Here is a 19,064-nt window from a genome sequence, read left to right on the forward strand (position 1 = left end):
AAGCTCAGGATGATGAAAATGAATGAATGCTAAATAAATATGTCACGCAGTCGCATACCATAATACTAGTTATACTACAGCGTCATACTCCACAGAGAAAAGCACAATTTGCGCAACATCAACGTTCAACTGCCTGCTCGGCTCATTTAGCCAGCCAGGCACCACCAAATAGTATAACTCTTTCTTTAATCTATTACAACCACATACGCAGACAAAAGTACATGCCGCGGACAAAACACAAGTAGGCTACTAAACTTGTGGCTCATTTCCATGCGTCACACAGTCAGGGACCCTGCTGAGGATTTGGTCCACTGTTTACCCTCCTACTGCATATATCAGCGCTGCATGCAGATCGGCTATTTTTCCGTTTGTGAGGACGCACACATGAGCGCGCGTTATTACGCGGCGGAGCCGCAGAGATTTTATTTATTTATAATGCGTGTGAAATCAAATGGCATGTGTGGCGTCACTGGCGTGGTGCGTGGTAAAGGGTTAAATTGTGTGACTGTCACACTCAAAAGGGTGAGACATGGCAGCCCTGGCTACTGTGACGCACACACCAACAATCCACCATTGCAATGCGAGTGCGCAAAGATGCACATGATATGATAGCTGCATGCTTTTAGACCAGCCCTACCGTATTCTGAATGAGAATCTGTCTCGCCTGCATGCCACGGTTGCCACCATGTTGACGATGCGTTGTCCAAAGACGGTAGAGTCTCTTCCATCAAAATGTTCCATGCCCATCAACATAAAGGCCTCAAGGTGTTCCTGTGATGTTTTGCTACTTTCTATGTTCGTTCACAATCAATTTCAGTCACAAACAGTAACTTGTGAGAAGTTTATATCGTAACATCATCCACGACCTCAGCCCCAACATTATTATTATTGTTGTTATTATCATGCTGCGCTGATGCGGCGCTGGGTTTCACCGAGACACCTCACACCACCACCGCAACCATAGCAGCGGTGCTGTCAGCCTGCTCCTCGCCTTCCTCCTCTCTGACCGACAACACTCGCTCTTTTCAGCGGCCTGCTGCTGCTGGCCCACAATTCAAACATCGCGGTTCATAGCTTGAAACATTTTTCGCTTTTTCTACTGGAAATGTTATGAACGCAGAATCAATCTGTCCCGCGCTGTTTTGAAGTGGGTACACGTCAGACGTAAACTACATCAGCGGCCGGGGGAGGGACCTTTGCTGGTAGAACAGAATCAGATCTACAAGCTAACAACGTGTCACCAAGCAACACGTTGTTAGCTTGTAGATCTGTTATATTTGCATACGCAGTTGCGCACACATGGAAGATACCAAGTACACTCGCCACACAGGGTAAACTTTATATAGATATATATGAGTGAAACACTATGAAAAACAAAATAATCAAAACATTTTTTAAATACAAAATTCAGCAAAATAAAGTTGTACAACCTCCCCCAAGCCAAAATAAAAATAAACATATCCCCCCCTCAGGCTCAAAAAATAGTTTAATGACCCCCCCCTTTTTTGCACCATACCAACCTTTGATAAATAACGATCAGTCCCTTAGCTGATGGTGTATTTAATTTCAAGTGTATTTGTAATTGTGATGTATTGTGTAACTCTGTAAGTCATTGTTAGCTGATTCGCGCTCTTACTAGAAGCCAGCTTGGAGTGAGTTGGTGTGGTGTTGCAGAGGTGTGCTGTGCTTAATGCCTGCTGCATTCTGTGTGTCTTTCTGTTTCTGTGCAGAAATAAATACGCCAAAGGCTAAAGAGCGATCCCTAGTCCCCGTGTCCGTCTAAACACTATGTAGCGTATGCGATCTAGGTCTCGACATTATAACGCATGTCGCTAAACGATCTCACCCCTCATGCTGATAAAAACAAAGAAACTCTAACCACTAATACTAACCTTGGTGGTGGGAGGCCATGGGTGGGCCGGTCTGGAGGTCCTCCTCAGAGATCCAGGCTCCCAGGCTGCGGTGCTGCAGCTGGTGCCCAGGGAGGGTGGGCTCCGCCTGGGGAGGCAGCAGGCCAGGGGGCAGCAGAGCCTCCTGGTGGTGGTGGGGGTCCCTGTCTCCGGGGTACAGGCGCAGGTGTTCCCTGATGAGGATGGTCATGAGATGCTGGACCAGGGAGGTGCCTGGAGGAGGTCAGAGAGGATGAGACCTGAGAGAAGATTCTATACAAAATGTCTTCATGACAGTTTTCTGGAAAAACTGAATGTTTCTATATCAGTGGCCCGAGCCAAAAACTTTGAGAACCCCTGGACTAGTGGAGAAGAGATTCAGTATTCAGTAAGTCATTTCACAATTAGTTGCATGCTGAAAATAGCTGATCTACAAGCCCACAACGCGTCGCGTTTACAGAGGCAGCGGTGGCCGAACGGTTTGCGGAGCGGTCTTGATATCGGAAGGTCGCTAGTTCGTATCCCCGGACCGGCACGTTAAAATTACCACCGCTGAAGTGGCCTTGAGCAAGGCATTGAACCCCTACCATGAAATGTTCTATGAGCAGGGCCTGGCTGTAAACAAGTTCTTGAGCTTAGTCCAGTTACCCTGCAGGGTAAACATAGTAACTTTCCTTTCCTTTCGCAGCCATGTAAAAACAGCCATTACGACGGCATCAAGGCCCGCCAAAACAAATTTTGTTCGACTAAAATCTTATGATATTTAGTCGACTAAAACTAGACTTAACACTAAAACATTCCAGGTGACTAAAATGTGACTAAAACTTAAATGAAAACGTATTCAAGAGACTACTGTATATGACTAAAACAAAAATCTAAAATTGCTGCCATGCAAAAACAAAACACTTTATACCCTCCATGATGGATACCGGGTCCTCCATCTTGGGCCGCAGGATGTTGGGTCCGAACACGGTGGCCAGGTTCTGGACACTCATCTTGTTCTGGACGCAGTGGGTCTGGACCTCGTCCAGGAACCTGCCACGATGCAGGAGGAGAGAAAAACACACTCTTATTCATTGCGGTTTCCAGGGAGAGATTAACCCGTTCTGACCTGAGATCAGATTCTACAAAATGTCTTCTACGTCAGTCGTTCTTCGATTCTTCAAAAATAGCAGACCCCCCCCCCCCCCCGCCAGAATCAAAGATTTGAGTTAAAAACGTTCACTCTGAAAGAATATAATTATTCAAAGATGTGCACCACATTTTCACCATTTCAAAATGGTGAAAGCGCGTGGTAAACGTGCCGCGCTATGAGCTTGTAGATCCCCAAGAGGGGTTCCCGTTCTGATTGGATTAAATATGTTTCCGTCCAATAGAAGGGCTCGGGGCCTGATTGATAATAGTGGTATATACTGTAAAGTGAAGGGTTGACTTACTTGCAGATGTACTTAAGCAGATTGAAGTTGGGGAGAGGTAGAGTGCTCACTTGGTTTCCCAGTTCCTGGATCCCCTGAGAAATACAAATCACACTTTAGTGTACGGTAAAACACTCAGAGGGGGGGGGGGGGGGGGGTTGTCATTAAGTCTGAGTGAATGGAACCAAATGGACCCGTACAGATCCATGTGTTTCTCCCCTAAACCTGAACATACAGTAACCCAAACCAACCACAACCCCAAACCCTGATCCTGTGCTTTAAGGCATTGTTTCCCAACCTTTTCATACTGAAGTAAATATCTGGCTCCCCCAAGTAGGCCTACCACCATAATAACTGAGCATACAGTATATACCTGTACTTTTTGTTCCATATAAGCCAATAATAATGCTGCTGCTCTGACAAAACTGTCTAAATCACTAAGTCAAGCACAACTGATGATATTTCTATAATGTGATTAATCCGTTCTCAAATCTTCTATTAATTAACGGCCAGGTGTGCTGCCTGTCATGCTCATTTTCAGCACGGCTGGAGAGCCTATTGCAACCAGTCCCAAGAACTACCTGTAAGTAATGTACATATTTCATTCCACTTTTGTCTTTTTTGGGGCCACTCCTCTGAGTACCACCAGAGGGGGCTCAAGTACCACCAGTGGTACTATAGTACCAGTGGTTGGGAACCTCTGCTTTAAATTAAACATCCATCCATCTTCAACCGCTTATCCGTAGTCGGGTCGCGGGTCGATCCAGACATCCCTTTTCAAGTAAAGTAAACATGACTCCATTTGAACCATTTACCATAAAATGAATCATAACCGACAAGACCCCTTTAGGTTCTTGGGCTTTAGTGCGTGATCATTCTGTTGTTTATCAACGGTCTGGGGGCTCATTCTGTTGTGGCTCATTCTGTTGTTTATCAACGGTCTGGGGCTCATTCTGTTGTTTATCAACGGTCTGGGGCTCATTCTGTTGTTTAACGGTCTGGGGCTCATTCTGTTGTTTAACGGTCTGGGGCTCATTCTGTTGTTTATCAACGGTCTGGGGCTCATTCTGTTGTTTAACGGTCTGGGGCTCATTCTGTTGTTTAACGGTCTGGGGCTCATTCTGTTGTTTATCAACGGTCTGGGGCTCATTCTGTTTTTTATCAACGGTCTGGGGCTCATTCTGTTGTTTAACGGTCTGGGGCTCATTCTGTTGTTTAACGGTCTGGGGCTCATTCTGTTGTTTATCAACGGTCTGGGGCTCATTCTGTTGTTTATCAACGGTCTGGGGCTCATTCTGTTGTTTAACGGTCTGGGGCTCATTCTGTTGTTTAACGGTCTGGGGCTCATTCTGTTGTTTATCAACGGTCTGGGGCTCATTCTGTTTTTTATCAACGGTCTGGGGCTCATTCTGTTGTTTATCAACGGTCTGGGGCTCATTCTGTTGTTTATCAACGATCTGGGGCTCATTCTGTTGTTTATCAACGGTCTGGGGCTCATTCTGTTGTTTATCAACGGTCTGGGGGCTCATTCTGTTGTTTATCAACGGTCTGGGGCTCATTCTGTTGTTTATCAACGGTCTGGGGGCTCATTCTGTTGTTTATCAACGGTCTGGGGCTCATTCTGTTTTTTATCAACGGTCTGGGGGCTCATTCTGTTGTTTATCAACGGTCTGGGGCTCATTCTGTTGTTTATCAACGGTCTGGGGGCTCATTCTGTTGTTTATCAACGGTCTGGGGCTCATTCTGTTTTTTATCAACGGTCTGGGGGCTCATTCTGTTGTTTATCAACGGTCTGGGGCTCATTCTGTTGTTTATCAACGATCTGGGGCTCATTCTGTTGTTTATCAACGGTCTGGGGCTCATTCTGTTGTTTATCAACGGTCTGGGGCTCATTCTGTTGTTTATCAACGGTCTGGGGCTCATTCTGTTGTTTATCAACGATCTGGGGCTCATTCTGTTGTTTATCAACGGTCTGGGGCTCATTCTGTTGTTTATCAACGGTCTGGGGGCTCATTCTGTTGTTTATCAACGGTCTGGGGCTCATTCTGTTGTTTATCAACGGTCTGGGGGCTCATTCTGTTGTTTATCAACGGTCTGGGGCTCATTCTGTTTTTTATCAACGGTCTGGGGGCTCATTCTGTTGTTTATCAACGGTCTGGGGCTCATTCTGTTGTTTATCAACGGTCTGGGGCTCATTCTGTTGTTTATCAACGGTCTGGGGCTCATTCTGTTGTTTATCAACGGTCTGGGGCTCATTCTGTTGTTTATCAACGATCTGGGGGCTCATTCTGTTGTTTATCAACGGTCTGGGGCTCATTCTGTTGTTTATCAACGGTCTGGGGCTCATTCTGTTGTTTATCAACGGTCTGGGGCTCATTCTGTTGTTTATCAACGGTCTGGGGGCTCATTCTGTTGTTTATCAACGGTCTGGGGCTCATTCTGTTGTTTATCAACGGTCTGGGGGCTCATTCTGTTGTTTATCAACGGTCTGGGGCTCATTCTGTTGTTTATCAACGGTCTGGGGCTCATTCTGTTGTTTATCAACGGTCTGGGGCTCATTCTGTTGTTTATCAACGGTCTGGGACTCATTCTGTTGTTTATCAACGGTCTGGGGGCTCATTCTGTTGTTTATCAACGGTCTGGGGCTCATTCTGTTGTTTATCAACGGTCTGGGGCTCATTCTGTTGTTTATCAACGGTCTGGGGGCTCATTCTGTTGTTTATCAACGGTCTGGGGCTCATTCTGTTGTTTATCAACGGTCTGGGGCTCATTCTGTTGTTTATCAACGGTCTGGGGGCTCCTGAATCATGTCATCCTTAACCATAACATATATTATATGGCTTGAAACAAAGAATTGAAAGTGCACGGCAGTGTACACCAGTCCACCTCAGTCAAAATCCCAGACAATAAATCAACCAAAAATAATTGTCCTAGTAGAGGACGATGTAGCTTATACTTAGAGCTAGAAATGTCATCCTCTTACAGAATCACTTCACCACTTTTCAACCTATCTTCATATAATTGGTCCTCACCTAATCATGATCATGATAAACCGTGTCTCATAGGAGGGGCTGTGGGCAGTTCAGAAACCCGTCCACCAGTGACATCATTAGTGAGGACCAATTATATATGAAGATAGGTTGAAAAGTGGTGAAAAAGTGGTCTGGATTTTTGGAAGATTTATTGTCTGGGGACTTTGGCGAGGTAGGGAGGTGGACTGCTGTATGCTCCCAACACACACACGCATACGCACACACACGCACACGCACACACACACACACACACACACGCACACACACGCACACGCACACACACACACCTCCTCCTCGTCTTTGGCCAACAGCTGTGCACAGGTGAGGAAGTCGTCATACTTGGAGAAGGGGATGACGGGCTCAGGCAGCTCTCTCAAGTACAGCTTCAGCAACGACGCCACCGTGTGGACGTCTGTGTTACTACAGGAGAGAGCAGAGCAGAGAGTATACAGTTGGAGCATGTTGTATAACAACCTGATATGAATACCTGATTTTACGTCCTGGGCACGACGTTAAACTGTTCCGTTCGAGAGGACCGGCAACCCTCGAATGTAAACGGCCACGAAAGGAAACTATGGTCTGGATCGTTATTTTTTAATCCCGAGATGGTGTTGGCTATAGACCTCACCCTCGCAGTAACAAGTTAACAACAACATGAATACCTGAGGCTACAACTTCAGTTAATATCCCTGAAAATACATTGCTATTTTAACCCATTTAGACCCATTTACAGGGTCAACAAAAATGCTCTGAAAAATAACTATAACTATGTTTCTATGTCAGTGGTGCTCAACCTTTTTTATTTTTTATTTTGAAAGGCTATGTGGGCAAACAGGAAGCTGCTCACTCACCAGAGCCATACTGACAGCCCAGCAACAGTCAGACAGAAAATGTTTGTTCCTCATGTGCTCCAAACCATGATCATTGAAAGCTAAGCCTAACCTCACCAACAGGAGGAAATGGAACACCAAACAGATCAAGTGAGTGCAGACAAATGAAATGGAACTTCCAGATCTTAATTATTGATTTATTGGTTTTAGTGACTTTCCTGGAGAATGACATGGTCGAGTGACATCATGATATTGGGACACCATGGTAACAAGTTAGCACTGGAGAGGGAACAAGGTGAATGTCCATTTTTATGGTTATTAGTTTGTGTTATATTGTTGTGGGATTTTGTTTAGTTGGTATTTTGCTCATGTAGTATTATGGTTTGATATGTACCTTTTATTGGTTTGTTTATATGGTATTATGGTTTGATATGTACCTTTTTTATTGGTTATTTGTAAACTTATTTGTTTATATGAATGCCTCATATTATTAGATATGTCTGCCTGTGTTGATTATATGTTTGTGTCTTGTTTTTAGTTTTCACGTTGATCTATTAAAGAAACTTCACATCATCAGTCGGCCTTCAACCTCTTCATCCAGCCTGGTTCGCTACATGGACTAAGGTAAGTACAGTGAAGTCCGCACACAGGTTTGCTCCAAGGTGTTTTTATTCAAAACACCATAAATATGACACAACGTTTGGGCCGTGAACGGCCTTCATCAGGTGATAATCGGCAGTATAAATATGTGACAACTCCCTTTTATCCCAGTCGTCACATCACGTGACTGATGACGACTGCATGGGCAGGTGATTCACAAACACCAATAAGTGACATGACAATAAATATAACGATAATTATGAATAACCACCACAGCAAGCAGGGTGCAGGCTTTAGTTCCGACATACTATTGATCCGAAACCTCAATCCTAACCTAACCCTAACCGCAAGCACGGGAGCAGCGCATGTCGGACCATCGCTTTTTCGCATCGCATCGCATGTCCCCCCGCTTCGGATCTTCGGTGTGTCGGAAAAGCGTGCGCACCCCCAGCAAGCAAGTTTACAATAAGGCAACACAGTTTCAAAAGAACTGTCAGAGACTCCGCATTGAGCCATCTAGCCCATACGTCTATGCTTGTCCCCGCATTGTACCTCAGGTCCTGCCTACCTGTCGAACAGAGGCTTGTCCCCGCAGTCGAAGCTCTCCTGGAGGTCTTTGACCAGGTTGGCCTGCCCCGGCATCCTGAACAGCCCCTCCTCGTCCAGGCCTCGCTCCCTGATGAAGTCCACACACTGCTCCACCAGCAGAGGGGCCAGCCGGGGCCCCAGCTTCCTCTCGTACTGCACCGTGTCCTCCAGACGCTGGCCGAAGATACCTGCAACAGGTAAGGTAATTTCTATTTATAAAGCGCCTTTCAAAACAATCGTTACAAGGTGCTGTACACAATAAATAAGAAACAAGCCCAAAGAAACACAACCAGCTACTACCAATAATGTATTTACAAGCTACTTTACAGAACAACAAGCTGCTGTTTAGATAGTGATTAGTGATATGTCGTCGTTGACTGAAGGTTTGTTATGAGCTGGTCCACCCCCGGCTCCATTCACTGCCATGTATTCATTCTAAAGGTTTGTTATGAGCTGGTCCACCCCCGGCTCCATTCACTGCCATGCATTCATTGGACTTCCGGTGTGAGTTTTGGCTCCACATGAAAGTGTCCATGAAAGTGTCATGGCGCAGCCCAGTCACGTGACCACTTCCTTTCCTTCTCAAAGCTTCCTTGACACAAGGAGGACAGACATGATCCTACCTGTAGCCTGACAGACAGACATGATCCCACCTGTAGCCTGTCAGACAGACAGACATGATCCTACCTGTAGCCTGTCAGACAGACAGACATGATCCTACCTGTAGCCTGGCTCCCAGACCGACAGACAGACACATGATCCTACCTGTAGCCTGGCTGACAGACAGACAGACAGACATGATCCTACCTGTAGCCTGGCTGACAGAAAGAGACATGATCCTACCTGTAGCCTGTCTGTCTGACAGACAGACAGACACATGATCCTACCTGTAGCCTGGCTCCCAGACAGACAGACAGACATGATCCTACCTGTAGCCTGGCTGACAGACAGACAGAGACATGATCCTACCTGTAGCCTGTCTGACAGACAGACAGACACATGATCTTACCTGTAGCCTGGCTCCCAGACAGACAGACAGACATGATCCTACCTGTAGCCTGGCTGACAGACAGACAGACATGATCCTACCTGTAGCCTGTCTGTCTGACAGACAGACAGACAGACAGACAGACAGACAGACATGATCCTACCTGTAGCCTGGCTGACAGACAGACACATGATCCTACCTGTAGCCTGGCTGACAGACAGACACATGATCCTACCTGTAGCCTGGCTGACAGACAGACAGACAGACACATGATCCTACCTGTAGCCTGGCTCCCAGACAGCGACAGCTCACAGTAGTCGTAGTATTCGCACGGCGAACACAGCAGCAGCGCCGTCGCCGCCGCGTGTTTCTGGTACAACAGTCCCAGGCCGCCGCAGCGGGCCAGCGAAGGCATCCATTCCGGCTCCAGCATTTTGAACGACGTACGGCGAGGATTTGATCAAACGCTCAATCAATCAATCAATCAATGCTAACGCCTGTGATATCTAATACAGCTGGGTAATAACATGCTGCAGCGTACAGGACAGCAGCTCTGTGGCGGGGAGAGGAAGCCAGACCGCCCAGTGAGAGCAGACTGTTGACAGTAGTTGAGACCCAGCTGACAGTTAGACGCTAGACCCCATGGTCTGGAGGGACGCTCCGCCGGGATTGGCTAGGTGGTTGGTGGTTGGTTAGGCAACCTAACCAATGCAGAACAGAATACATTTTAATGTATTCATAGTTTATTTTAGATAGTTTATATGTTATGTTTTATTTTTATTACAAATCAGTGTATTCACAGTATACATATAATGTATTAAAAATAAAGTCTGTCCACATGGTAACTAAAAACTGAACATTTTAGAAAATGCAGTTTCCTTGACAACACCCCCACTGGCCAATCACATCACGGCCGCTCCCCCCGGACTATGGCATGTAGTGTGCGGCTGACAGCCAGTGGTTGTAAATAGCAGAGAGGTCACGGGGTCGTGACCTCAGTGTCGTCGTTAACGACGCTCCTACTAGTTGGCGACAGTTTCTATTCCGAGAAGTGGAAGACATTCCCTCCTCCTCCGGAATGGGAATATGGAGGTCTGGCCGACTGGCCCTCCAATACCAGACTACTAGGCTGCCTACTAGTACATATGGAGGTCTGGCCCTCCAATACCAGACTACTAGGCTGCCTACTAGTACATATGGAGGTCTGGCCCTCCAATACCAGACTACTAGGCTGCCTACTAGTACATATGGAGGTCTGGCCCTCAAATACCAGACTACTAGGCTGCCTACTAGTACATATGGAGGTCTGGCCCTCCAATACCAGACTACTAGGCTGCCTACTAGTACATATGGAGGTCTGGCCCCCCAATACCAGACTATAGGCTGCCTACTAGTACGTATGGAGGTCTGGCCCTCCAATACCAGACTACTAGGCTGCCTACTAGTACATATGGAGGTCTGGCCCTCCAATACCAGACTACTAGGCTGCCTACTAGTACATATGGAGGTCTGGCCCCCCAATACCAGACTACTAGGCTGCCTACTAGTACATATGGAGGTCTGGCCCTCCAATACCAGACTACTAGGCTGCCTACTAGTACATATGGAGGTCTGGCCCCCCAATACCAGACTACTAGGCTGCCTACTAGTACATATGGAGGTCTGGCCCCCCCAATACCAGACTACTAGGCTGTCTACTAGTACATATGGAGGTCTGGCCCTCCAATACCAGACTACTAGGCTGCCTACTAGTACATATGGAGGTCTGGCCCCCCAATACCAGACTATAGGCTGCCTACTAGTACATATGGAGGTCTGGCCCCCCAATACCAGACTATAGGCTGCCTACTAGTACATATGGAGGTCTGGCCCCCCAATACCAGACTATAGGCTGCCTACTAGTACATATGGAGGTCTGGCCCCCCAATACCAGACTACTAGGCTGCCTACTAGTACATATGGAGGTCTGGCCCCCCAATACCAGACTATAGGCTGCCTACTAGTACATATGGAGGTCTGGCCCCCCAATACCAGACTATAGGCTGCCTACTAGTACATATGGAGGTCTGGCCCTCCAATACCAGACTACTAGGCTGCCTACTAGTACATATGGAGGTCTGGCCCTCCAATACCAGACTACTAGGCTGCCTACTAGTACATATGGAGGTCTGGCCCTCCAATACCAGACTACTAGGCTGCCTACTAGTACATATGGAGGTCTGGCCCCCCCAATACCAGACTACTAGGCTGTCTACTAGTACATATGGAGGTCTGGCCCTCCAATACCAGACTACTAGGCTGCCTACTAGTACGTATGGAGGTCTGGCCCCCCAATACCAGACTACTAGGCTGCCTACTAGTACATATGGAGGTCTGGCCCTCCAATACCAGACTATAGGCTGCCTACTAGTACATATGGAGGTCTGGCCCCCCAATACCAGACTATAGGCTGCCTACTAGTACATATGGAGGTCTGGCCCTCCAATACCAGACTATAGGCTGCCTACTAGTACATATGGAGGTCTGGCCCCCCAATACCAGACTATAGGCTGCCTACTAGTACATATGGAGGTCTGGCCCTCCAATACCAGACTATAGGCTGCCTACTAGTACATATGGAGGTCTGGCCCTCCAATACCAGACTACTAGGCTGCCTACTAGTACATATGGAGGTCTGGCCCTCCAATACCAGACTACTAGGCTGCCTACTAGTACATATGGAGGTCTGGCCCTCCAATACCAGACTATAGGCTGCCTACTAGTACATATGGAGGTCTGGCCCTCCAATACCAGACTACTAGGCTGCCTACTAGTACATATGGAGGTCTGGCCCTCCAATACCAGACTACTAGGCTGCCTACTAGTACATATGGAGGTCTGGCCCTCCAATACCAGACTACTAGGCTGCCTACTAGTACATATGGAGGTCTGGCCCTCCAATACCAGACTATAGGCTGCCTACTAGTACGTATGGAGGTCTGGCCCCCCAATACCAGACTACTAGGCTGCCTACTAGTACATATGGAGGTCTGGCCCTCCAATACCAGACTACTAGGCTGCCTACTAGTACATATGGAGGTCTGGCCCTCCAATACCAGACTATAGGCTGCCTACTAGTACGTATGGAGGTCTGGCCCCCCAATACCAGACTATAGGCTGCCTACTAGTACATATGGAGGTCTGGCCCCCCAATACCAGACTATAGGCTGCCTACTAGTACATATGGAGGTCTGGCCCCCCAATACCAGACTATAGGCTGCCTACTAGTACATATGGAGGTCTGGCCCCCCAATACCAGACTACTAGGCTGCCTACTAGTACATATGGAGGTCTGGCCCCCCAATACCAGACTACTAGGCTGCCTACTAGTACGTCTGGAGGTCTGGCCCTCCAATACCAGACTATAGGCTGCCTACTAGTACATATGGAGGTCTGGCCCCCCAATACCAGACTATAGGCTGCCTACTAGTACGTATGGAGGTCTGGCCCTCCAATACCAGACTACTAGGCTGCCTACTAGTACATATGGAGGTCTGGCCCCCCAATACCAGACTATAGGCTGCCTACTAGTACGTATGGAGGTCTGGCCCCCCAATACCAGACTACTAGGCTGCCTACTAGTACATATGGAGGTCTGGCCCCCCAATACCAGACTACTAGGCTGCCTACTAGTACATATGGAGGTCTGGCCCTCCAATACCAGACTACTAGGCTGCCTACTAGTACATATGGAGGTCTGGCCCCCCAATACCAGACTATAGGCTGCCTACTAGTACATATGGAGGTCTGGCCCCCCAATACCAGACTATAGGCTGCCTACTAGTACGTATGGAGGTCTGGCCCCCCAATACCAGACTATAGGCTGCCTACTAGTACATATGGAGGTCTGGCCCCCCAATACCAGACTATAGGCTGCCTACTTCAACACTTGTGGAGATATTAAAAGTCATGGAGACACATACAAAAGATCTTAAATGTTAATGTCAGTCACATACAGTATAGAGCCATACTGGGATCATTCATACCACTGAGCCAAGCAGATGTGGGATAGAAAATGACCTACTGTAGGTCTACTGTAACTGTCTGTGGGTAAACATTCTCTCTCTCTCTCTCTCTCTCTCTCTCTCTCTCTCTCTCTCTCTCTGTCTCTCTCTCTCTGAGACTGTATAGGTCTCTACTGTAGCCTATATGTAATGTTGCAGTTTAAGTCTGTCTGTCTGTCTGTCTGTCTGTCTAACACACACACACACACACACACACACTGTACAGTAGGCTATATGAACATGCACACAAGTATAGGCTGCACATCATTGGCACGTACTGTACTATACTGTACATGCTATTGGTTGAGCCGCATTGTTACTTTTTCATTGGATCCAATACAGTACAATACAAATGGATCTGTACGGGTCCATTTGGTTCCATTCACTCAGACTTAATGACCCCCCCCCCCCCTCTGAGTGTTTTACCGTACACTAAAGTGTGATTTGTATTTCTCAGGGGATCCAGGAACTGGGAAACCAAGTGAGCACTCTACCTCTCCCCAACTTCAATCTGCTTAAGTACATCTGCAAGTAAGTCACCCTTCACTTTATACAGTATACCACTATTATCAATCAGTTGAAACTAAATAATGTAAACCTACTCCTGTGTGTGAACTGAACGATACATAATGAGTCTTGAATAGGGGCGAGTGGAAGGTTAGGGGGGGGGGGGGGGGACTTAATTGAACAACATCCACCTGTGTACACAGCACTAATCCGGGGTTCATTAAAATGCGATGCAGGCCTTCAGTGATGTGTTGTGTTGTCCATTGCTGTGCTGTGCTGTGCTGTCACATTTAAGTATTTCTCTCTGATCCTATACCTACAAATATTAACCTTGTCCAACCTTGTTCATGTCAAGGACCCCCAGAATTATCTGTATTTGGCTGCGGACCCCCATCTGAAAATATGTTGTTCCAGGGACCCCCCACCCCCCCACCCCAGACGCAAAGATTTGCTTCTAGAAGAATATATATATTCAAAGATTTGTGCCACATTTTCACGATAAAGAAATAAACAGCAGATCTTCAAGCTCGTATATAGCGCTATGAGCTTGTAGTTATTCTATTTTTCAGCTAAAGTATTAAAATAATGGTTAAAGTGGTTGAACGCTGAAGCGACACAGATGCGTTGGCCTCATAAATGGGACATCCCCATGAAACATAACCCTGACAGCTCATAGAGCCTCTACAGCTCGTTCACACCCCGCGCAGGGCTCAGTTATATTTCTGGACTCATCCCAGTCCAACAGGAAGCCTGCGTGGGAAAGGGCATACCGTACATGCTGCTGGAGATTAAGAGATCACACATTTACAGCGGAGACCTTTTGGCACAGCGTTCTATTTTAGCTTTTTGACTTGCATCATAAAGACTTTGTTTATTGCAGCTCGTAGTCTGAAAAGCCACCTCTTCAGACTCCATCATGGCACTTGCCCTATAGCCCCGACAACCTTACAGGCATATGCAAAGTCCCCATTTTTCTAACTTAGATAGCATTTTATGTAGACTTATAGCTTTTTATGTAAACATACCACTATAAAATATACACTCATAGTGTCATTATATAGATATTCCACGTTCTTAGCTTACATATATATGATTCATGGTAACTATTCTTTATGTATGTGATGTATTGCCATGCTTTTTGTTCTTGCTTAATGTAAATCGCTCTGGATTAAGAGCGTCTGCTAAATGCCTAAATTGTAAATTGTATCCGACACGTGACTGAAATTATCTTCTACAACCACCACCACCACCACCACACCATTCAGTGCAGGTTACCGTATCGGAAGTGAAACTTGATTTTATATTATTTTATAGGCTACAGAGTAGGTTATTTTATTTAAAATAACTCTTGTGGGTGAACCTCCCTGAGATTGGAAGGCCGGGGTTCTATCCCAGGCCGTGTCATCATACCGAAGACTATAAAAGTGGGACCCGGTGACTCCCTGCTTGGCACTCAGCATGGATATAGGTTATAGGTTGGGGGTAAATCATGGTGACATACTATAGCGTCATGTCCAGGGAGTGGAGGAGGAGGAAAGACCCCTGCTGGGCCCCGAGGTATACCAAGCCAGGAGGTATGCGGTCAGTTCAGGCTTGACTCAGGGAATAGGACGCCCCTGCCATGCATACAGTAGTCCAGGAGAAGTCTGCCATGTCTATTAAATTCACCCAGTCACATTCACACACCGATGGCGGCGGAAACCATGCAAAGGCACCAACCTGCTCGTCGTGGAGCAATTAGGGGTTCAGAGTCTTGCTCAAGGACACTTCGACACCAACTCTGGGAGGAGTCCGTGGGGTTCAAACTGTCAACCTTGCGGTTGCCATCCGGCCACTCTACCGCTGAGCCACCACCGTCTGCCACCCCTCGGTATACTTATTTGTCATATCTGCCCTGTGTAATGTTTGACTACGAAGCCTAAAAGGCAAACAGAAATATGTGTTCATGTGAAATATGTGTTTCCTCCAACTGTGCCTTGGTCTCCTCCCAGTGGGACGTGCCTCAAGGACCTCCCTAGGGAGACGTCCGAGAGGCATCCTAACCAGATGCCCGAACCTGTGTTTTTTACCTCCTCCAAACGGCCACCAGATTACTCTGTGTTCTACTGTACTGTACTGTACTGTACTGTACTGTACTGTACTGTACTGTACTGTACTGTACTGTACTGTACTGTACTGTACTGTACTGTACTGTACTGTACTGTACTGTACTGTACTGTACTGTATGTACCTCCTCCAAACGGCCCCCAGATGACTATGTGTTCTACTCGTACTGTACTGTAGTGTATGTACTGTACCTCCTCCAAACGGCCCCCAGATTACTCTGTGTTCTACTGTACTGTAGTGTATGTACTGTACCTCCTCCAAACGGGCCCCAGATGACTCTGCGTATGGCCTTCACCCAGTCATCCATGTCCGTCTGGGAGTTGGCCATCAACAGGAAGGCTTCATGGCTGATGGCGGCACGATCCTTCTCCCCGCCCCCAGCGCCTGCAAAACAGTTACACACATTACATTACAGTACAGTACAGTACAGTACAGTACAGTACAGTACAGTACAGTACAGTACATTACATTACATTACATTACATGTGCTCCAAATTTGAATCCCGGCTCCTCCTCCTGTCCACATGTCGAAGTGACCTTGGGCAACAAGACACTGAACCCCACCCTGCCTCCAATGAGACACTGAACCCTACACTGCCTCCAATGAGTCGGTCGCTGTGAGCTCGCCACCATGTAACATCTGTGCCCAGAGTCACATTGGTTCCATGCATTTTTTGTTTGCTATATGCACCATTTTTCATGTAGTTTATTATTTTTTCATGTATTTTATTATTTTCTACCAATCCGCTGCGCTATGAAATGTTTCTAGTTTTAATATCTGCTGGACTATATTATGCCATGAGAAACCAGTTGGATACATGTGTTGCTATGGCAACAGGCAGTGATTGGGAAGCCCCGCCCCCACAGCTCACCTGGCTGATGGGGTGAGGGGCCAATCACATTGTTTGAGCCACCTGGAGAGATTGACTCTGTCAGTCCAGAGTGGAGGTGCAGAGAGACAGACAGGCTGTCAGTTCAGAGTGGAGGTGCAGAGAGACAGACAGGCTGTCAGTCCAGAGTGGAGGTGAACAGAGAGACAGACAGGCTGTCAGTCCAGAGTGGAGGTGATCAGAGAGACAGACAGGCTGTCAGTCCAGAGTGGAGGTGAACAAAGAGACAGACAGGCTGTCAGTCCAGAGAGACAGACAGGCTACTGCAGAGAGACAGACAGGCTGTCAGTCCAGAGTGGAGGTGAACAGAGAGACAGACAGGCTGTCAGTCCAGAGTGGAGGTGAACAGAGAGACAGACAGGCTGTCAGTCCAGAGTGGAGGTGAACAGAGAGACAGACAGGCTGTCAGTCCAGAGTGGAGGTGAACAGAGAGAGAGACAGACAGGCTGTCAGTCCAGAGTGGAGGTGAACAGAGAGACAGACAGGCTGTCAGTCCAGAGTGGAGGTGAACAGAGAGACAGACAGGCTGTCAGTCCAGAGTGGAGGTGAACAGAGAGAGAGACAGACAGGCTGTCAGTCCAGAGTGGAGGTGAACAGAGAGACAGACAGGCTGTCAGTCCAGAGTGGAGGTGAACAGAGAGACAGACAGGCAGAGAGACAGACAGGCTAACTGCCGTGAGCAAGAGGAATATTTCCCAAGTCTTTCCATTCTTTCCTTTTTGGATCATTCCCTTAATATTGGATTATACCTTTGGATTTAGAGACCTTCTTCCCATTCCTGGAGTTTGGATATTCAACCAGACTTTACCAAGGAGTTTAGTAAGAAAGTAGTAAGTCAATTTTATTTATAAAGCACCTTTCTTAACAATGTTACAAAGTGCTGTACAGTGAACACAATAAAAATCAATCATAATTCAAACAGGACAGTACAACATAATCAAGTCAAATAACATCAGAAAAATGTTCCTGAAATAAAAAACGTTTTCAGCAAACGTTGACAGACTCAGCATTTTTCAGTGCAAGGCAGGCGTTCCATAGAGTAGGTGCAACTACTGCAAAGGCACGGTCACCCTTTTTCTTTCCTTTAGTCCCAGGAACCATTAGGAGGCCTTTATCAGAGGATCGCAGGGATCTCACATTGACCTTGGGGGGGGCAGAAGATCACAAATATACGGTGGGGCCAGTCCATGTAGGGCTTTAAAAGTAGTTAAAAGGATTTTAAAATCTATTCTAGCCTTGATGGGCAGCCAGTGGAGTGTGGCTAAGACCGGGGTGATGTGTGGTGTTGGTGAGAATTCTGGCTGCTGTGTTCTGTACAGGTTGAAGTTTGGATAAAGAGGAGCTGGATAGAGTGGTATAGAGTCCGTTGCAATAGTCAAGGCGGGATGAAACAAAAGCGTGCGTAATCTTTTCTAGGTCAGTGGGAGTGAGAATAGATTTTATTTTAGAGATGTTGCGTAAGTGAAAGAAGCATGCCTGGGTAACTTTTTTGACATGGGGCTCAAGGGTCATCCTATACTGTCAAAAAGTACACCCAGGTTTTTGGCTGTTGATTTGACATTTGCTGCCAGTGGGCCAAGGGACTGTCGAATGGTGTGTGAACTAGCCTCTGGGCCAATGATGAGGATTTCCCTTTTGTCTGCATTGAGCTGTAGAAAGTTTTGTGCCATGTTTAAGGGCGGCCAGAGGAGACTGGCCACACTCTACAGACTGGTTTGGATTTGCTGGACACCTGAGTTTAGTTTTGGACACACTGAGTTTAGTTTGGACAGTGCTAGGACACTTGGACTATACACACCCCTACCTTTTGAGAGTTTTATTTTATTTTGATTTGGTTAAGTGAACATTTTGTTATTGAAAACGTTATTTTGTTTATCTTATTTACTGATTTCTGTAGTGATTCCTATTCTGAACTGCCTGCCTGCACCACCTCCCTCATTTTTACTATAATTGGTTTATTTAATTGTTATTATTGTAACCGTTATAACCGTCGGTGTGTGAATGTGCGAAGTGCATGAGGACGCACACTGGCGTCGACTGTCACAAAAATGACATGAGGATTCAAACCCACGCAACCCAGGAGAGTCTTATTGCCTAACGAGGCATGCTATATGAGCTGGCTGCTGGGATGCTTTTCTAGAGTCTATACTTCATTATAACACGGCCCAAGTCATGT

At 46.8% G+C, this 19,064-nt stretch overlaps 1 protein-coding gene across 1 annotated transcript in view; it reads right to left on the reverse strand.

The window, feature by feature from the left end:
- Positions 1–19,064, reverse strand: part of arhgap22b (Rho GTPase activating protein 22b) — a gene marked incomplete at both ends in the record, with an annotated part of 75,944 nt that overhangs the window by 5,338 nt on the left and 51,542 nt on the right. The window contains 6 exons of the mRNA XM_080789296.1: positions 1,893–2,123; positions 2,803–2,924; positions 3,326–3,399; positions 6,624–6,756; positions 8,335–8,542; positions 16,251–16,382. Coding sequence (XP_080645422.1) covers positions 1,893–2,123; positions 2,803–2,924; positions 3,326–3,399; positions 6,624–6,756; positions 8,335–8,542; positions 16,251–16,382 — 900 coding nt within the window. The remainder of the gene's footprint in view (positions 1–1,892; positions 2,124–2,802; positions 2,925–3,325; positions 3,400–6,623; positions 6,757–8,334; positions 8,543–16,250; positions 16,383–19,064) is intronic.

This window comes from Protomyctophum bolini (assembly GCF_963924005.1).
Source record: "Protomyctophum bolini genome assembly, chromosome: 18".
In the NCBI taxonomy this organism is placed as follows: Eukaryota; Metazoa; Chordata; class Actinopteri; order Myctophiformes; family Myctophidae; genus Protomyctophum; species Protomyctophum bolini.